The 20,094-nt window shown below is 41.3% G+C and overlaps 1 protein-coding gene across 1 annotated transcript in view; it reads right to left on the bottom strand.

The window, feature by feature from the left end:
- Positions 1-1,415: 1,415 nt before the first annotated feature.
- The window catches only part of FHDC1 (FH2 domain containing 1), an 85,053-nt gene continuing 66,374 nt past the window's right edge, over positions 1,416-20,094 (bottom strand). Inside the window, exons 9-12 of the mRNA XM_082243156.1 lie at positions 14,977-15,047; positions 12,007-12,124; positions 8,012-8,176; positions 1,416-4,327 (exon numbers count right to left, since the gene is read on the bottom strand). Coding sequence (XP_082099282.1) covers positions 2,357-4,327; positions 8,012-8,176; positions 12,007-12,124; positions 14,977-15,047 — 2,325 coding nt within the window. The 3' untranslated portion in view covers positions 1,416-2,356. The remainder of the gene's footprint in view (positions 4,328-8,011; positions 8,177-12,006; positions 12,125-14,976; positions 15,048-20,094) is intronic.

Genomic DNA, 20,094 nt, shown 5'->3' with positions numbered 1-20,094 from the left:
GCAAATGCTCCTGCAGTTGCAACAGCACAGGTATTGCTTTTAACCCCTAATACTCCACGATAGATCTGCTCATCTGTGGGTCTAAGGGATGACTAGATCTTTTCAAAATTCCAGGTAGATGCACAGGTCTAGGATTTATAACAATAAAAAAAAAAAAGTAAACTTTCCCTGAATCATGATTTTTGCGACCCTGTAGACTGCATTAATAATGCTTTATATGTCAACGTAATGATCTTGTTTTCCAGTGAGTCTTTGACCTTTTTTGGTAGAAGAAACATGTCTATTTTGTTATTATATCTATAGTCAGAAAGCAGCAATCAGACATAAGGCAACAAGTAAGTCGGAGGAGAAGAGTTTCCTAGGTTGGTCAGTCACCCTTCTCTTCAAATAAAGCAGTGTTAAATATTTGTATTTTCTAAGAAGAAAAAAAATCTACTACTCCAATGGAGTCACTTTATAAAACACGAATGGCGTCAGCCCAGTTTTAGGAGGATGCTAGAATATTTTTTTTTTCTAATTGGCCACTTTTTACTAGTTTGCAAGAATAAGACTCCAAATGCTTAAGTGTACCATAAGTATAAGTCAAGTAAGGCAAAGCATATACAGAAGTCTGGATCAGCACCCTTACAAAAGCACCATAAATGTCCTAGAATCCCATAGTGGTTATAAGAAGATTTATGACTGGCCAAAAGCAATTTCAGGTACTAAAGAGATCTTCAAACATCTTCTCAACCTAGGTAAGGATTTGGTCCTTTGGACAATTCGCACATTGTGCTACATAATTACCATGCCATAAATAATTAAAAAAGCAATATGCAAATTGTATGCAACCCTTTGCAACCAATTTGGAACAGTCTGAGCCATCTGTTGAGACTTCTATTTTATATATTATATATTAAAGTACAAACTTTAGCCAAAACTGTCTTTTTTGTTTTATTTCTATTAACGTTTTGAATGGGGTAGGGAAGGGTTAGAACCTGGTTTCTATTGCTGTCTGACACCGCTGGAGACATTTACTTTGGCTTTATATCACTATGTTAACAGCACAAAAAATGGAACAGAGGTCATGGGGTCAGGCGCACACACAATAAATTAGACCTCACAGAGGTTCTGTCCTTTCACTACTACTATAAAAATGGATGAGTTGTTCTTTCCTTGTGGAGAGATTTCCCTTCACTTCCTGTCCCTCTGACTCCCTGTCACTCGAACGGAAAGTAACGTAATCTCTTCCCAGCAGACATACAAATAAAGCAATAAAAATTCAAGTGTCTAACCCTTGAACGTTAGAGAAAAAATACTGTCTGGCGATGGGCATTAAACCTTACAGGTTGCTGAGAATCAGACTTTTTACATTCATTTTACCAACTTTGTAAATATTTTTTATAATAAGAAGATGTACACGAATGATAAACAAAAACTCTGTACAGTTCCGAGAGTAGCACTTGCTACAAAGACCTTTCATCTACAAAAAAGGAGTTATGACATGTGTAAACATATCTGGGCTGGCTTACACTGAGTGCAGTTGCAGAATTCTAGGAAAAAATTATTATTCATACACGTGAGCTCCACTGTGTTTGGCCAACAGTAAGAGAAATACAAAGAACAGAGTTTTTTTTTCCCTCCGATCAAAGCTTACAGGACAGAAGCCTAGCAGCAGGATTCATGTTAATAAAACAAAAAACAACCACAAAGGACAACAAGGAATAGTTGAAGTGCTCTCAAATAAGATTTAGCATTTAAATATAGTACAGTAACACCTTTCAAATGCAAAATAAATACATGGCACTTTTGTACACTTGTAACTGGATAGCATTGTATGTGAATGCAACATTGTCGTCAATGATTCATCCTCTTGTGTGCTTCCTTGAGAGGTTGTGCCAGTCATTTTATCATCCAGTAAAGCAAGAGACTCCACCCAGCAGAGTCTTTGGAGAATATCCATGCCAGTGGCAGTATGATCAAGTATACTATTAGCTTTAAGCAGCCAACCGTACAATGTCCATGAATAATTTGTACCTTTGGAGGTCAAACACTAACCAGAGTTCCGTTTTACAGCTGAGCAATCATCTTTGAAAGTAGTGCTTTCCAATTACTGCAACCTGTAAAAAGTATCCATCAAGTGGCGTTCCACGAATATCAGATTACACCCAACACAAATTCCTTTATGAGGCTGTATAATTTGTTTGCCACAAAGAGTACCTGGCTATACCAACATTTACCATATTGTTCTTAATATAAAAATTGCTACGACTAATGTGCGCAGCTCGTCAAAATGGGGAACTGAAAAATGTCTTTACCAACTCTCCCAGATGGGGTTGTCATGTTAGTAATGGGAACTTTAAACTAAATTAATCATCTACTTTAGCAGAGGTTTAAGTATTTTACCAAGGGTAGCTTTGCCTGTATCTTTAAGTTTCACAGATGACTTTTCAACAATGCCCTTCTCTTTTTGAATTGTCTCAGGTGTGCCATTTCTAACAGCATCCATGCCTTTCCCAGATGTTCGCATACTACCGGTCCTATTAAATGTAGTCACTCTTCCATTTTCCCTTGTGTTTGCATCCCTAGTTAACGGTTCAGATTTCCCTTTAGACTGACGTATTGATGATGATCTAGTTATTGTTGAAGTCTTTCCTTGGGTTGGAGATGGCTGTTCTGGTTTTGTACGTCTTGAGGATGAAGCAACAGTGTTTCTAGCAAAGTTTGGTGTAGAGGGCAAGGTTTTGGGGCTGGGTATAGGTGTGGTTGGTTGTGGTTTGCTGGTTTCAGTGGATATAGATTCTTTTGGAGATGTCCTGCATATCTTGGTTTCATCAGGCTTTGGTTTAGCAATATTCCTAACTGGTTTTGCTGCTGGTTTTTTTACAGAACTTTTGCGCTGGATTTGGTCCCTTTGAAAACGTGAACTGTTAGCTATAAAACTTGAACCTCTTTGTAGCTTAGGTTCTTCAGCAGATGGACTGGTTATTGGGGAGCTCCTTGGTACATTATCATTTTTGGCTCTTAGGGAGTGTCGAAAAGTCTGTTTTAGTTCATCAGATTTCCCTTCATCTCGCAATGAGCTTCTGAGTTCTGTACGTTTTATACTTCCCGACTTGGGAGTCTTAGAAATGGGGACAACCTTCCGCATTGTCTCATGCTCAGACGCATTCAACATGCGCACAGGTTTTGTTGTAGCAGTATTTGAACGAGCTGTATTTGATTTTAAGAAGCTTGAGGAACTCTCTTTCACAGAATTATTAGGTCTTTTGGGATCTTTACTTTTTTTTGTATTTTCCTTAGTACTGCCAGCATCTCCAGTGCTACGGTCCACATTTTTGTGCTGATCAGGAGATATGTTTACTATTTCACTTTTACTTTGCATTGCAAATGTGTCTCCCTTTTTACTTTTTGCACTTTGTGCTTCAGAATGATCCAAAGATAAGGAGTCTTCAGTAGTATCTTCAACATAGAAAATTGGTTCATGCTCTTTTTCAGAAGTACATGTATTTTGCGACACAGGAGTGCTCGTACTGTTTGAATGTCCTTCAGTCATACTGATGTCCTCATCATATATACTCAAGGTTGCATTGTTGGTACTTTTGCATGACGTAAGAAGTTTGTCTGCAAGGCTAAGGGAATGAATACTTAATTCTTCAAAAGTCTCAAAATCTGTAATGCAAATATCTTCTGTATTTTCATGCACAGATCCATGAAGTTCAAATTTGTGTAACTTTTTAACCAGTTCACGTTCCTGAACAGTGACTGCTAATGGGCTTAAAGGGGCCTTTTTGACTGAAGCATCTCCATTGTCTTGGCAGTTTTGTGAATGGTTGTTGTTGCGATCTATATTGTTCTGATTGTTTTGTTTATTTGCTATGGCAGTGTGGTCATCTCCAAAACTACTAATGTGAACTTTAGGCAAAGGTGAGGAACTTTGAATCGCTTCATTTTTACTTAAGTGCATATTGTCCTCTTCATTTTTGTCTTTTGAATTTATCCATGCAATTGTTGGTCTTGACTGTCGAGTGTGAGTTCTGGGAAGACTATTACATTTGTTTAACTGATCGTCCTGAGGGGCTTCCAAGTACATCAGAAGTTCTCTGTCTGCTGTTACACCCAATGAGTGCCGAGAACGCCTTGTGCTAGAGGTCCTACTCAGTGGACTTTGGGGCCGTTGAAGTAAAAACTCCTCCAGTCCCTTCTTTGTCAGTAGCTCCACATCATTTTCACTGCTACTCCTTCCAAAACCTCCAGCCTCTACGCAGACCCAAGACTGACGTTTTAGCTCTACTTCCTTCAGTCTCTGCTTCTGGCGAATGTCTTGTAATTCTCTCTCCTTATTCTCCTAAGTGAAATAGAAAACAAACAAAATAGATTAGAATACATATGCAACTATGCAGGGTTTATAAAGATTATATTTATTGGAACATTGGCAATACCCTACACAATAAAATCACGAGCATATACAATGGCCATAGCAGCTGAAGGAACTAGCACCAAAACTCTGTGACTGGTCAACCGTTCATTCAAGAAAATCCCAACCCTGAGACCCTCACACAAAAATCCAACAGCTAATTAATGTTGGCCAATTATATTAAAATGCAAAACTGATGGATTCCAATAGAATCTCCAGCTAAAATACATATAAAGAAATTACCCAAGAAATTGGGTAACCAAATCCTGCCACAAGAAACAAAAAATATATAAATTTACATAAAGAAACATTACAAAATATCTGGGAGAACAGTTTATTTCCAGCGCATGTTCCCACTGGACCTAGGACAGGGGATACTCTTTGTACCCTTGGAATTTGGTTAGTAAATTAAGTTACTCTCAAGAATACAACTTATTTTCCTCTACTTTTATAATAGAACTGTTCACTTCTAGGTTCAACCCTACCTTCTATTAAGGTGCATATCATTATAGAGGGGGATCTCTAGCTTATAGGTTTGATTCTGGATGCTCCTGTTTGGGGCTGTTTCCTAGATTTCATTTACCCCTTGTTTATGGTGTGTATTTTCTTATTTTGGGTAAGTCTTATTTTGATTATTTGATTGTTTATATAGATGGTTGGTGTTGGCTCTATATCAGTGTTTCCCAAACTTTTTTCCGTCAAAGCACCCTTTAAAAACTTTGGACAATCTCGAGGCACCCTTTAAAAATTATGGACAGTCTAGAGGCGCCCCATTCTAAAATGTAAAAGCTTTTCTAATCGTTTTACATAATGCAGCAACATCCACAAGTCCAAGTAGGACACCCAACATTAGAGCCAATTACTTCTTTCAAAGCAAATATACTTTTGCAAAATGGTACTGACTAGTATGCCAATGTTTCTGTTCTCCCTCAGTTTTTCTTCATCACTCAGCTAATGTGATGCCATCGCTAATGGAGAGGGGCAGAGGAGGCTCAAACAAGGATGCTATGCAGGCGACTGACATCCTCCTTATCAACTGATGATGCAAACCTTTGACTTAGTGTAACTAAAAGGGCAGACTTCATTCAAACGCTGGCTCATATACAAATTATGGGCAATTTTTAGGCATTTTGCCAAGGCACCCCAGAAGGAACCTCAAGGCACACCAGGATGCCTGGGCACCCTGGTTGAAAAATGCTGCTCTATATATTTTTTATACACAGATATTTACCCTTCTTTTATATATTTTTTCTCTTGGTATATTCTATTTTTGTACATTCAGTCACATATACTCGCATGTTTTTTTAAATTAAATAGCAGCGAATTTGTGGTTGTATATTGTGGTTTCGAGAGACAGAGAGAGAGACAGAGAGAGAGACAGAGACTCATGCCAACTGGCCGGTTTACAAAGAATTGTCCAATTGCATGTAAGTAATTCATTTTTTTCTATTTTCAGGTTTTAGCCGCTGTCTTGCCATGGCCCCATATATGGAGGGCGGGTACATTTCAGGACCCGCCCTCCATTTTCATTCCTTTGGAAATATGTTTTATTAGAAAGGTAAGCCTCACATGATCCCTCCCTTTCCATTTGGCCTGCTGTCCCCCCAATATGCTGACTAAGGGTGGTCCCCCACATTTTTATTTTATTTTTTCATTTGTTTTTTTTTCTCTTCCCGGTTTCTTTTTATTTCCCTTAACTTTGGTATATTAATAATGTCAATAGTAATTGTATACAACAGTATATGTAATATTTGTTTATTTTGCACATAGTGGAAATGGATATTCTCTCTATAATGTTTACTTATTATAAGGTGTATATATATATATATATATATATATATATATATATATATATATATATATATATATTGAAATATCGGATCCAAAAAAAGCTTGCACTGTGGGCCAAACACATCGATCCGCACCCTATGGGATCATCAATATCCAGAAAATTGTATTGTACGGTGACATTTTAGAATATAAAGTAGTTTTATGGGGAACACATGTTCGTTATTTTAATCCTTATTTGTAACAAATAAAAACTCATTGTTTTTAGTCATAATATTTAGTTTTTAATTTTTGAGCACACTCAAAATCCCAATTTTTCAGTGTCTCCCCTCCCCTTTCCCCACTGCTGACCAGCATTATGGAGATAAGCGTTAAGTGCTCTAGAATTTCCTGGCAGAGGGCTGGACCTAATAAAAACACAGTGGACCACCACCAGCAGATGACAGGCCTACGCAAACCATCAATGACTGTGGAAACTTCACACTGGACCTCATGCAACTTGGATTCTGTGCCTCTCCACTCTTCCTCCAGACTCTGGGGAAAATTCAGCACAGCACTCTACCAGGAAATTCTAGAGCACTTCATGCTTCCTTCTGCTGACCAGCTTTATGGAGATGCGGATTTAATTTTCCAGCAGGACTTTGCACCTGCCCACACTGCCAAAATTACCAATACCTGGTTAATCATCATGGTATCACTGTGCTTGATTGGCCAGCAAACTCGCCTGACCTAAACCCCATAGAGAATCGGTGGGGTATTGTCGAGAGCAAGATGAGACACCAGACCCAACAATGCAGATGAGCTGAAGGCCGTTATCAAAGCAACCTGGGCTTCAGGCTGATCGACTCCATGCGATGCAGTAATTCATGCAAAATGAGCCCCCGACCAAGTATTGAGTGCATACTATACTGTACATAGACATACTTTTCAGCAAGCCAACATTTCAGTATTAAAAATACTTTTTTTTTTTTCTATTGGTCTGATGTAATATCCACATTTTCTGAGATACAGAATTTTGGGTTTTCACTGGCTGTAAGCCACAATCATCAATATTAAAATAAAGAAATGCTTGAAATACTGTATTTTCTGGCGTATAAGACTACTTTTGAACCTCAAAAAAATCCCCCAAAAATTGGGGGTCGTCTTATACTTAGGTTACCTTTGAGATATTATACTCGGCGTATAAGACGACTGGGCGTATTAGACGACCCCCCCTAATTTTCATCTACCGGTAATACTTATACTTAGGTTACCTTTGAGATATTATACTCGGCGTATAAGTATTACCGGTAGATGAAAATTAGGGGGGGTCGTCTAATACGCCCAGTCGTCTTATACACCGGAAAATACGGTATATCACTCTGTGTAATGCATATATATATATATATATATATATATATATATATATATAAAACATATGAGCTTCACTTTTTGAATTGAATTACTAAAATAAAGCAATGTTTTGAAGATATTGCGACTTTTATGAGATGCGCGCGTGTGAGATATATAAATATATCTATCTATCTATCTATCTATCTATCTATCTATCTATCTATCTATCTATCTATCTATCTATCTATCTATCTATCTATCTATCTATCTATCTATCTATCTATCTATCTATCTATCTATCTATCTATCTATCTATCTATCTATCTATCTATCTATCTATCTATCTATCTATCTATCTATCTATCTATCTATCTATCTATCTCCCAAGTAAACACAAAAGATCTGTGTCAACTTTCACCCTACTTAAGCTCCACTCTGGAGAATAAAAGATGGTACACCCGTCAATTTAAATTTTGATAAGGTAAGTTGTCTTACTTTTACTGCTTTGTTGAACTTGTCACAGAAATCCCGGAATATCTGAAAACATTCATCAAGTTTCATCTGTTCTTTGTCTTCACAGAAGAAATCAATAAGGGTGTGACCCTCTTTCTGTAACTCCGCTCTCTGTGTCTCCAGTTCTTTCAGCTCCTTCACTGCAACCTGCAATAGAATGACATATTAATACCACCCAAGCACACTACTAGTGAGGTGTAAAAGCCTACTTTTAAAAATGACACTACTAATGTTGCTTTAAAAAGATTGTTCGCTTTTAACAAGCTGCTGCAAGTGATGCCCACTTGTAAAAACAGCATTCGAGTAGCCTGTATGGGTTTGGATGTAGTGGAAATGATAACATTTAGTGTCGTCATGAAAGCTAGGCTAGGAGATGGAAAATATTCCAATGGGGAAAAATGTTCTGGTGACAACTGTGAAGGGGGAACTCCCCTGACTTTGGGGAGATTACCTCTCACTTCCCAGTTGCGTCTCCAAGAGTGCAAGTGGAAGAAAATCCCTCCTGCACGACGAAGACAGAAGGATGACATTATGGAAGTTTTAACCCTTCACTCCTCTATTCAATGCTTAACCACTTAAGCCCCGGAAGATTTTACCCCCTTCCTGACCAGGGGGTATTTTGCGATTCGGCACTGCGTGACTTTAACGGACAATTGCGCGGTCGTGCGACGCTGTACCTAAACTAATTTGACGTCCTTTTTTTCCCACAAACAGAGCTTTCTTTTGGTGGTATTTGATCACCTGTGCGATTTTTTGATCACGAGCTATAAACAAAAAAAGAGCGTCAATTTTGCAAAAATAACAATATTTTTCACATTTTTTATATGAAATTCCCCCAAAAAAAAAGTAAAAATCAAAATTTTTTAAAATTTTCGGCCAATTTGTTTTATGCTACATATGTTTGGTAAAAAAAAAAAAAAAAAATCGCAAAAAGCGTATTTTGATTGGTTTGTGCAAAAGTTATCGCGTTTACTAACAAAGGGAAAGATTTTTGTCATTTTTGTTGTTTTTTTTTTAATGCGTAATGGCGGCGATCTGCGATTTTTTTTGCGGTACTGCGACATTGGGGCGGACAGATCGGACCCTTGACTGACATTTGTGACACTTTTGGGGTTACCAGTGACATTTCTACAGTAATCAGTGCTATACATATGCACTGTTACTGTAAAAATACACTGGTTGTGAAGGGGTTAACTTTATTTGGAAGGGAGGGGCTGTGTGTATCCCTAGGGGCGTGCTTTCTACTGTGATTGGCTGTGGCTTGAGCTGTAAGGACACTGATCAACGGATCTACATACTAGATCCGTTTTATCAGTGTCTTTACAGCGAGGAGAATGACAGGCAGCTTGTTTACACAAGCTGCCTGACATTCTCCCTCTCCCCCGCCGATCGCCGAGTGACCGGCGGACATCGGGTCCGCTGGTCACACGCGCGGGGGGGGGGGGGTCCGTGACCACGCGGGAGCGCGCGCTCCCTCCCTACACCCTCACAAGCTAGTGACGTAGCCCTACGTCACTTTGCCTGTGAGGGGCTGACTGCCGACGTAGATCGGCGTTAGGCAGTCGGCAAGTGGTTAAGAGAAAAAAAAGTTGTGGATATACATAGGCAGGGTTTCTCAACCAGTGCTCTAGGGTTCCTCCAGGTTGCTAGCAGTTCTTTGAGCAATGAGCAATTTCTGCCCTTTTAGATTGTGAGAACTTAAAATCTAAAAAGGACACTATTGATCTATTTAGCTATATGTAAGGGGGTAATTCTTCCCAATGATGACAAGTATAAGAAGGATTCTTCCCGTTGATCATCATACTAATGTATCTTGAGTTGTAGATATAGTAATTTTTAATAGGGGTTCTCCAAACCTGGAAAGTTATCTCAAGGATTCCTCTGTGTTGAAAATGTGGAAAAAGGTTGCTTAAAGTTCCACCTAAGAGTGGAATGCTTTAATATGCTCCCCCCCCCCCCCCCGCGCCACATTTGGCACCTTTCGGGGGGGGGGGGAATAGGGACCCGTTTATGACGACAAGTACCCTTACCCACTTCCAGGAGACCTCCGAAGTTCCGCCCCTCTCCTCCTTCCTCCGTCGCCGGGCAAATTAAAAAGCGCATTAGAAAGGCTTCACTGCCGAGTTCCCTTACTCATACTAAAATCGGCTTTGGTGCCGACATTGCAGGAATCCTGGACAGGTAAGTTCTAATATTTAAAAGTCAGTAGCTACAGTATTTGTAGCTGCTGAGTTTTAATTTTTTTCCTGGGGGGCGGAACTCCTCTTTAAGGTGTTTAAGGAGTTAGGATTGTAGATATAAATGCTGGTGCGTGTTTCTTACACTCGTTTGAATGGAGCAAGCCATTTGGAAGAATTATTAAACTTCTTAAAGCAGAACAGGCAGTCCCTGGGTTACAAACAAGATAGATTCTGTAGAATTGTTCTTAAGCTGAATTTGTATTCAAGTTGGAACCTAGCCAAAAATATAAATGTATTCTGTTTTTTGGCTAGCATAAGGAAGGGTCAACGCCCCTGTAACATTTGTTTTGCTGTCTGGGCCCAGTTACAGAAGATTCCACCTCACTTTCTGTCCCTATGACAGTTAGATTTTGAAAATTTGGGGTTGTTGTGGAAACAAGGATTGGCAATAAAGCTTTAGTGAAGACACCTTTTTTTCCCCATGATAAACTTATACAGGAGTGAATTTCCCTTCCGATGGGTAGATTTCCTCTCACTTCCTGAGGTCTCCCTCCATTTGTATATGCAGGTCGGATGTTTGTAACTCGAGGACTGCCTGTATTAAACCCAAAGCCAAAAGTGTAATATATTGAAGTTTACTAAACAGATGAGTTGGTTTTCTTTTTGTAGGCTTATCCCCCCCCTGTTTGCATTGTCAGTCTGAGGGGGAATTGGGGAGGGGGGATGGCGATAATAGATGTACTACCAAATTTAAATTCAAAGCTAAACTTCAGCTAATACTTTATAAGCAGTCAAAGCAGACAGTTTTTTTTTTAAAATTTTGGGATAAAGGTTTTACATAAGCAAATAAATATGATCATTGTAAGCATCCCTGCCAGTGTTAGAGGATTTGCCAATCCTTGTAACTGCAAGAGAGCTTGTTCTTTTGAACAAAAAAAAAAAAAAAAAAAAAAAACACAGACTTAGTGGCTGGATCACCAGATGAAAATAGAAGAAAGAAAGCCTAAAAAAAGAAAAACTAATGCAGCCATCACATCTAAGAATTGGTAAGCTGCAATATAATACATGTTTGCTTTGAGTTTAATATTGCCTTAAACCATGGGTGTCCAACCTTTTGGCTTCTCTGGACCACATTGAGTATAGAGAAATTTTCTTGGGCCGCATATAAATAATATACTACGGTTAAGGTATACAAGTAATAACTCGCCGCCGCGCCCTACCCGCATGCCCATCCAATGCAGCTTCACCAGTGCGTGCCCAGCCAATGCAGCCTGATCAGTGCCCATCCAATGCAGCCTCACAAGTGCATGCCCATCCAATGCAGCCTGATCAGTGCCCATCCAATGTAGCCTCACCAGTGCGTGCCCATCCAATGCAGCCTGATCAGTGCCCATCCAATGTTGCCTCACCAGTGCGTGCCCATCCAATGCAGTCTGCAATGAAGAGAGAGGAGAGCCGCTGGATTACACAGAGCAGGGATCTCCCGCTTACCCGGTGACCGCTGTCATATGAAGTCCTACCTCCTGGACCGGCTCCTATGATAGACGTCACCAATGTGCTGTCTATCATTGACAGAGGCTCCAAGGCAGCCTCTGCCTACAGTTAGTTGGAAGCCGCTGTGGCCGTGCCCCCGACTCGACTTCCTTCCTCCCCAGCAATAATGATAGTCAGGGGGCAGTGGGCCGCATTGCCTGTGGTTCTGGGCTGCAGGTTGGACATGCCTGCCTTAAACATTACACTTTCAATTGCAATTGAATGTGACAGCGACCAGCCATTAAAGTGTACGCAATTCATTACCTGCAGAAATTCTTCCATTTGTTGCACCAGTTCAGGGTCCTTTTTGATTTGGTCCTTAATAGTTTTTGTTTTTGTAGAGAGTGAATGAAATTCTGTTTCTATACTTTCTGTAGATAACCTTAAAAAAAAAAAAATATAAAAACATTTTTATATAAAATTATTTTAATTATATATACAAAAATGATATAACAATTGAAAGCACGGTACCTCAGACTAAATTTGTAATATTTGATTACATCACCAAACACCTAAATCTCAAACACAGCCTTGCCTCCTTGTCAAAGCAATAGTAAGATAAAGTTGGGTGGAAGCAAGTAACCTCACAAAGCTTTTCCCCAACAATGCAAAACGTTCAAATGACAAACCTTACAGACAGCAGAGATTAATTGGAACAAAAGCCTAACGTCATCAGATACCCAATCATTTCTGTGTTTGCACAATTTGAAGAGCAGTGATGTTTTCGCTTTTTAACAAAAACTTTCCAAATAATTTATTGCATTATCCGTCTGCTGACCCATCACCTGTTTTTTGCAGTCAAACTTAATGGACCAATGCAGTAAGGACACTAATTGCTTGACATATTTCCATTACTAATAACTAGTGAAATAATGGAACAGGTCTGCTTCCTGTTATAATGATGTTATGTTATTGCAGACAAGGGACACCAGATTCCACTCGGCACATCTGGCTCTAGCAAATAGTAATAGATATAAATGGGTTCTGTATGAAATAGATTCTTAATATCAAACCATGATCAAGAAAGGGGGGGGGATGTCACCAGTGGCCACGGCCTAGACAATGTGGATGCTTGTATACATACAGAACAGATGTGTGGGAGAAATGGGATTGATGCTTTTCACCATGTCATCGTACACTCCCTCACTATTCGAAGGACTCTGGTTTGCTCACTGCCAGCGTACAAGCTGGGCTTTTGTGCAAGAATCAGCCTTTTGACCCTGCTTTGTCTGTCATAGTTACAAGTAAAAGCAGCCCCCAGCAAGCAATGTGGGAAAGCCAAGTGCCTGACACCAGAAGGTTAAATTCTGCTCTTTATCCTACAGGAAAAACTCTACGCAGAGAAATCAAAACTAGACAATGACTCTCCTTTTTCATTGAGAAAAAAAAAAAGCAACAAAATAACTATGAGGCTAGTGAATACATATTAGGTTGCAAAAATAAAAAATTGAAACAATTCATAAAAAAAATTAAAAAACTCAGTGATACCTTTGATTTAAGCACTACTACTAATGCAAGTCTACTTAAGATGCATACAACCGAACTTTTCCGTTGTTGCAGCCAGCTCTGTGCCAGTGCAGCATAGGGCCAGGCACAGAATTGTCAGGTGGGTATTCCCATCTGATGGATGTACCCAGGTAGAGATGAACACAGAGAACAATGGCAGTATTTATCTCTAGCTGAGCATATGCACACAATAAAACCATTATTCTCTATAGATGAACCAGGCACATGTGCAACATTTGGAACAGGCTGGGGCTGCTGCAGGGAGATGAACAATGTACAGTAGAAAGGCTAGGCTAAAGAAACTAAGAGTAAATAAGCATATGGCACTGTAGCCTATGGAATGGGCAGAGAGATCACTTTGAAACAGTTGGCCAGCTTGAAGATTTAATGCAAATTATGCAAACCAAGAATCCCTGTATATATGCAAGAGTTGTCTACATATATGCAAGGATTCATTTAAAATCCTCAGCTAGACACTGTCCAGTCCTTGGCTATTTGTATGCATCCAAGACCTGTACTTATACCTTGAGAATTCATTTAAAGTGTAACGTAGAGGTGAAGTTGTAAGCTTTACAAAACACAAAATGCAGCTAAACACAATTCACTTCCTCACAAGTCGAATGAAAGACTAATGAAAGCTAGCTATTCAAAAGCAAGACAAACCACGTACATATTTTTTTAAGTCCATGTCTTCAACATGTAATAAAATACCTGCCTAGCACATGGACAAAAAGTAAAATGTAATATTCTACACCAGAGCCATCCGATGCCTACAAGCACTTTTTAATAAACAAATTTCTGTATTTGGTAGCCATAGAATGCTCAAAAGACTAATGGAAAATGTGTTCCCCAGGGGTGGTAACAAGTGTTCTTCATTGTGGTGAGTGCTGAAAAATATGCATGTTACTTACTGGGCTTATAGGTCACTTTTCAAATTTAGAAAAAGGGAAAAACATATGGAAACCACATGAGCAATGATCGTTGTCTAAATTGTACATAGCCACCTTTAAAATACATGATATATAAAAAATAAAACGGTGCTTAGTATTTTCAAGGTTACATTTCCTAAAATACAGAAGGGTCCAAACTGCACAAACATAGCCCCTCAATGGGGTTTAATACATGTATACACATCTGCTCATACAACCTAATATTAAATGAATGTGAGAACTGTTTAAGGAAGCTATGCCTGCTCAGAGTTTAGTCTTCAGCAAGGTCTTGTGTACAGTATAAACAAGACAATCACATGAAACAAACCTAGGTCTTCTTAGGTGTCAAAGTCACGGGCACAATCAGCCTGTCCCCGTGTGCCTGGGAAGAACTGTCTCTTGTGCACGTTTTAGCACACAAGGACTACACACTGATTTTATTCCAGCTGACGCCTGTCACCACACATGGTAAACAGGAGACTGGTATTTTGCTCTACCATATGTACAAACAATAGAAATCTCATTTCCTCCAGGGCTATGTTGCCATGCACAGACCATGTGAGAGTAGCTCACAGGATGTATTCAGTGCATAGAAATATCACACACAGAATTTCCCTGGGACTGACATTTGGCCTGTTCTCCTTTATATGGCACAAATAGACACGTCAGATATCCCAGTGCGGTGTACTTAGGTTCTCTACATCAATAAGGGTTCCCAAGATGGCCCCCTAGCCATGCTGGGCCCTGCAAGGACTTTCTGACTTAATACAATTTATTAAATTCAGTTTTCTCTTATTACCTGGCTGCTTCATTAACATGTGGCAGCTTCTCTGAGAAAGTCAACAGAGCTGGGTCTTTTCTCTGGGCTTCCTGGAATACATAGAAAACATATTAAAGGGTATTGTCGAATGCTTTACAGCCACAGATAAAGTAATTTATTAGAATTACTAGAAACAATAATTACAGCAATATCCCATGAATGCCCACAGGTGGCTCAGCGGTAACAATTGCTGCTTTGCAGAATTGGGGTTCTGGGTTTGATTCTGGACATGGTGGTGCATGTAGCAAAACACTACATGCGGTTTGCATTTGCAACCAATCAAAAACCATCTTAAAGTGTATGCCCAGCCAAAGCTTTTTTTTTTTTTCACCCCCAATATGCATAGAGCAGGAAAATTTAGAACCCTCTGCCAGGGTTTTACTGGTCTGTTTAGTGATCCGTTAGAAAGCGTTGCACTTATTCATGTTCTGTAAATGAGTGCACCTCTAACAGCAGTAGTGTTTTTAGTGTTTGTATTGATGTCCGTGTCCATTCCAGATTCTCATTTAAAGTATTACTAAACCCAGGACCCTCCATTCACTATATCTGGTCTCCTACAGTACACAGAACATGGAAATTCAACAGTTTTAGTACATATAAGCTGCTAAATATCTTCTCATCAGCAGGATATAACAGTCTTATGACTTCTATCAGTGTCCAGCTAAGAACTGGTTAAAGCTTGTAGGAGGAGTTTTCATTCTCCTCTGACTATTCTATGAGGCTGCATGGCACCTGACCCTCTGTCTGGACAGTGCTGATTGGCCCTGTGCCGATCACATGCACCCTCCAAAAATAAAAACTCTTTAGCAATACACACCAAACAGAGCATGTGCAGAGTTCCCCCAAGGCTCTGTACTATCAGCAGATGGATTGTGGGCTGTGAAAGAAGGGGAGGATATGAGAAGACAGGATCATAAAGCTTTTTTACACAACGCGCAGGATTAAACCCTTAAAAAAAAACATGCTTTGCTGACTAATCTTACTGTTGTGGGTTTAGTAACACTTTACAAGAGATTTATTTTTTTTCCATTTTTTTTTTTTTTTAAGAATTATACTTACCTCGGTGGATGCAGCATCACTCCAACGCTGCATCTGTCCCCCAGCGCCTCTAACACTGAGAACCGAGCGATCGAACACTGCTGATCGCACGGTTCTCATAGCTCAGTGAAAAACGAGCTGCTCACTGTCGATCAGCAAGCTTTCTGCTGGATTATAAAAATGGACTAATGTTAAAAATGGATTTTTGTAAAATCTTACCGTAAAATCCTTTTCTCTTAGCTCATCGACAGACGTAGTCCTCGGTGATACACCACCTTCGGGTTATGTTACCTCCGCAGGAGCAGGACTAGACAGGAAATTAAAAAGCTCTGGCCACACCCTAGGGGCAGTCCCAGAGGGTATATCCTCTCTCTCTCTGCCTCAGCAAATCAGTTATGTGAAAAAGCAGTGCTTAGAGAATTTAACCCAACCCAACTCCAAAACAGAGGGGCGGGGACTACGTCTGTCGATGAGCTAAGAGAAAAGGATTTTACGGTAAGATTTTACAAAAATCCATTTTTCTCTAGCGCTCATCGACAGACGTAGTCCTCGGTGATACACCACCTTCGGGACGTCCCAGAGCAGTATCACAACTGAGGGGTGGGAAAATGGAAATCAAATCCCAATCTAGAAGGCCCAACCGGTGCCAATTAGAGGTTCACAATGCTCATCCTTAATGATGAGACTCAACAAAAAAATTTTTCAAACAGAAAAAAACCCTCGAGGTAGACCACCGGTCTCCTCAAATTGCGGCCTGCAAAACCTTGCGGCCAAATGAGGCATCCGCCGATGCCGTCACATCAATTTTATAGAATTTAGTAAAGGTATGTACCGACGACCAAGTGGCCGCCTTACATACCTGGACCACTGACGCCTGATGGCGAAAGGCCCAGGAAGTACTGAGCGCTCGAGTGGAGTGCGCCCTAACAGGGAACGGAGGACTCTGACCCTTAATAGAATAAGCCTGTACCACCGTTTGTCTAATCCATTTGGCAATGGTCGCGGCAGATGCAGGCAAACCCTTTCTGGGGCCATCCGTGATCACAAAAAGTGAATCCGTCTTACGGAATGATTCCGTAGCTTTCAGGTATACTCTGATTGCCCGAACCACATCTAAGGAATGCAACGCATGTTCCCGATGATGCTTGGGCTGAGGACACAAGGAAGGTAGTACAATATCTTCATTCAGATGAAAATCTGAAACCACCTTAGGAAGAAAAGATGGCTTAGGATGAAGTACTACCTTATCCCTATGAATCACTAGGTATGGGGACTGGCATGATAATGCAGCCAGTTCTGACACCCTGCGAGCAGAAGTAATAGCCACCAAGAAGACCACCTTCTGGGATAAAGTAAGCAAGGGAATCTCCCTGATGTTTTCAAAGGGAGGTTTCTGTAGAACCGACAAAACCAAATTAAGATCCCAGGGCGGTAAGGGCGCGCGGACTGGAGGAGCCAGGTGCCGCACTCCCTGGATGAAATTCCGCACCAAGGATTTGGTAGCTAAAGGTTTCTGAAAGAAGATTGCTAATGCTGAAACTTGACCCTTGATGGTGCTCAAGGCTAGCTTCTGCTCAACCCCTTGTTGCAAAAAGGCCAATATTCGAGACACCGAATAGGTACGTGGAGGAAATCCTAAAGATTCGCACCACGCAATATAAGTCTTCCATGTGTGATAATAGACTTTGCTGGAAGTCGCTTTCCTTGCTTTAATAAGGGTAGGAATGACAGAAGTAGACAAACCTCTGTCCTTCAGTACTTGGGTCTCAATGGCCAGGCCATTAAAACCAGCGACTGTAAAGCACGAAGGTAAATAGGTCCTTGAGACTACAGACACTCCCTGAGACGAAGTTCCCACGGAACGTCTGCGACTAACCTGTCCAAGTCGGCCAGGCCGGCTTGAAGAGGCCAGCCTAGAATTTCTAGGACCACTGGCGCTGATTGGATCTGAACCAGGCGTCCCTAGAGGTATCTGGCCCCGACCATCCGAGAAAGTCTGGTCGTTTTCTGTTCCCACACATTTATCAGATACCTGATAGTTATCAGGCAAGGTGATCTTTTCTGGTTGAACCTCAGGGACCGAAGTCACCCGACTAGAGGCTACTTGGCCTATCTGGTCAATCAGATCCGATTCCTGTGAGGTATCGGGACTAATCTTAGGAAAAGGTAAAGGAAAAGATCTATACAGGGAACGGTAACTACCGCTTCCTGTACTTAAATGTTGGAAGGGAAGAATCGCACCGGTAGTAGTGGTTGATGCTCGATCTAATGTCCTGAATACCGGTGAAAACGTCCCCCCACCCTGAAATTGGGTGGGGGCGCACCTTCAGGCTGTGTACTCCTTTACTTCGGGTTTGGCTGGGTTGGTCCTCTGCTTGTCCGACCAGCCCTTCTTGAACCCTCCTGGAGGAGTCTTGCCTTTCCCGGAAGTACCAGCCGGGCGTCCTTTATGGGCGGTAAAGAAAGGTCCTCGCTTGTTGCGAGGTTCCTTAGCTTTTGCAGCCTGTGGCAAAAAAGTACTCTTGCCCCCGGTGGCATCCTTAATGATTTCATCTAGGTTGGCTCCAAATAGACGATTCCCCTGGAAAGGGAGATTGGTCAAAGTCTTTTTGGAACCTAGGTCAGCTGACCAGCATTTTAACCACAGCACACGTCTGAGGATCACTGCTAACTTAGATGCATGCCCTAACAAGGGAGTAGTGTCCAAGGCTGCGTCACAGATAAACCGTAGCCCTTGTATGATCTGTTCTATCAAATCAGATGTCTCCTGGGGAATATCTTTTCCCCTAAGATCTTGGCGTACCATCTTCGCCCATTCTGTAAGTGTCTGGGAAACTAGACCAATAACAATTACTGGTCTAAATGCTGACCCTATCAGAGAAAAGATAGTGCGGGACTCCGCTTCTATCTTTCGATCCACCGGATCCTTAAAGGACGAAGTGTCCTCCACTGGAATAACCGTGGCTTTATTCAGCCTGGAAATAGGCGGATCCACGACTGGTGGTACCGTCCATTTCTTAATGATGGATTCCTCAAACGGATAGCGTCTAGCAATACGCTTGGAAATAGTAAAGGTACGTTTAGAATGTTCCCATTCTCCTTTAATCTGATTTCCAAAACATTTAGGTACAGGAAAAGCCTTCGCCGTCTTGATGGGCTTATTAGTCCCAAAAGGCCTCTCTGTTTCAGTTGCCTCTGCCGGTAAAGCCTCAAGTTTTAAGGTTTCTTGCACTGCCACAACTAGTGCGTCCACCAATGCTTCTTCCTGAATTATAGCAGGAGAAGAAGCGTCCTCCTCACTGTCTGAGGGGGCTTTACCTGGGATAGCAGCCCTTGCAGAGGAACCTGCAACTGCAGTGACCATCTCTGAATCAGAGTCAGAGGTATCAGATAGTATAGGGGTAGGCGGGGGTCGCTTCCTTGACCCCCGTCCCTGACAGGCCGCCTCCACCCGAGCCACCATAGACTCCAAAATTGCTGTAAATGACTCTATACTCTGTACACCGGCGGGTCCCGAGGCCCCCTCGAGGGAAACAGGTGGGGGAATCTGTGTGACAGGGTCCATAATAACTCCAGTTACTTCCTGGATGATATAATTCAAAGTAAAGAAAAACTTTTTTTTTTTTTTTTTTTTTTTGACCCTCAGCGCCACAAAAAACCCCTTAGTGTTACCTGCTAGGGATCCCTATCGATCGAGAGAGAGAGAGATAGACCCCCAGGCTCACCACTTGATGTTCAGAGTTGAACTGCAACAGCTTACAGCGCTGTCTTAGACAAACAGGAAGTCTTTTGGCTGGCTGCCCAGGAAGAAAGGAGGCGGCTCCGCCCCTCTGTACGCCTTCCGGCGCCTCCCCCAAGCTCCACGAGGTGTAGAATCACCTAAAACATGGCCGCCCCCATGCTGGAGACACGAGGCTACGCCAAAATGGCGGCTCGTGCGATCCAGCAAAAAAAATGGCGGCGGCCTGTGCTGACTAGCGGTGTGCTGCAGGCACACAACACTCTCTCTGCATGGGGATATGGCGTGTCTGGCGGTACCGGCCCTGGCGGACCGCATGG

The sequence above is a fragment of the Pelophylax lessonae genome (assembly GCF_965119305.1).
Source record: "Pelophylax lessonae genome assembly, chromosome: 1".
Classification (NCBI taxonomy): Eukaryota; Metazoa; Chordata; class Amphibia; order Anura; family Ranidae; genus Pelophylax; species Pelophylax lessonae.
Note: the sequence above shows the minus strand (reverse complement) of the source record. Positions and strands in the feature narration are given on the sequence as shown.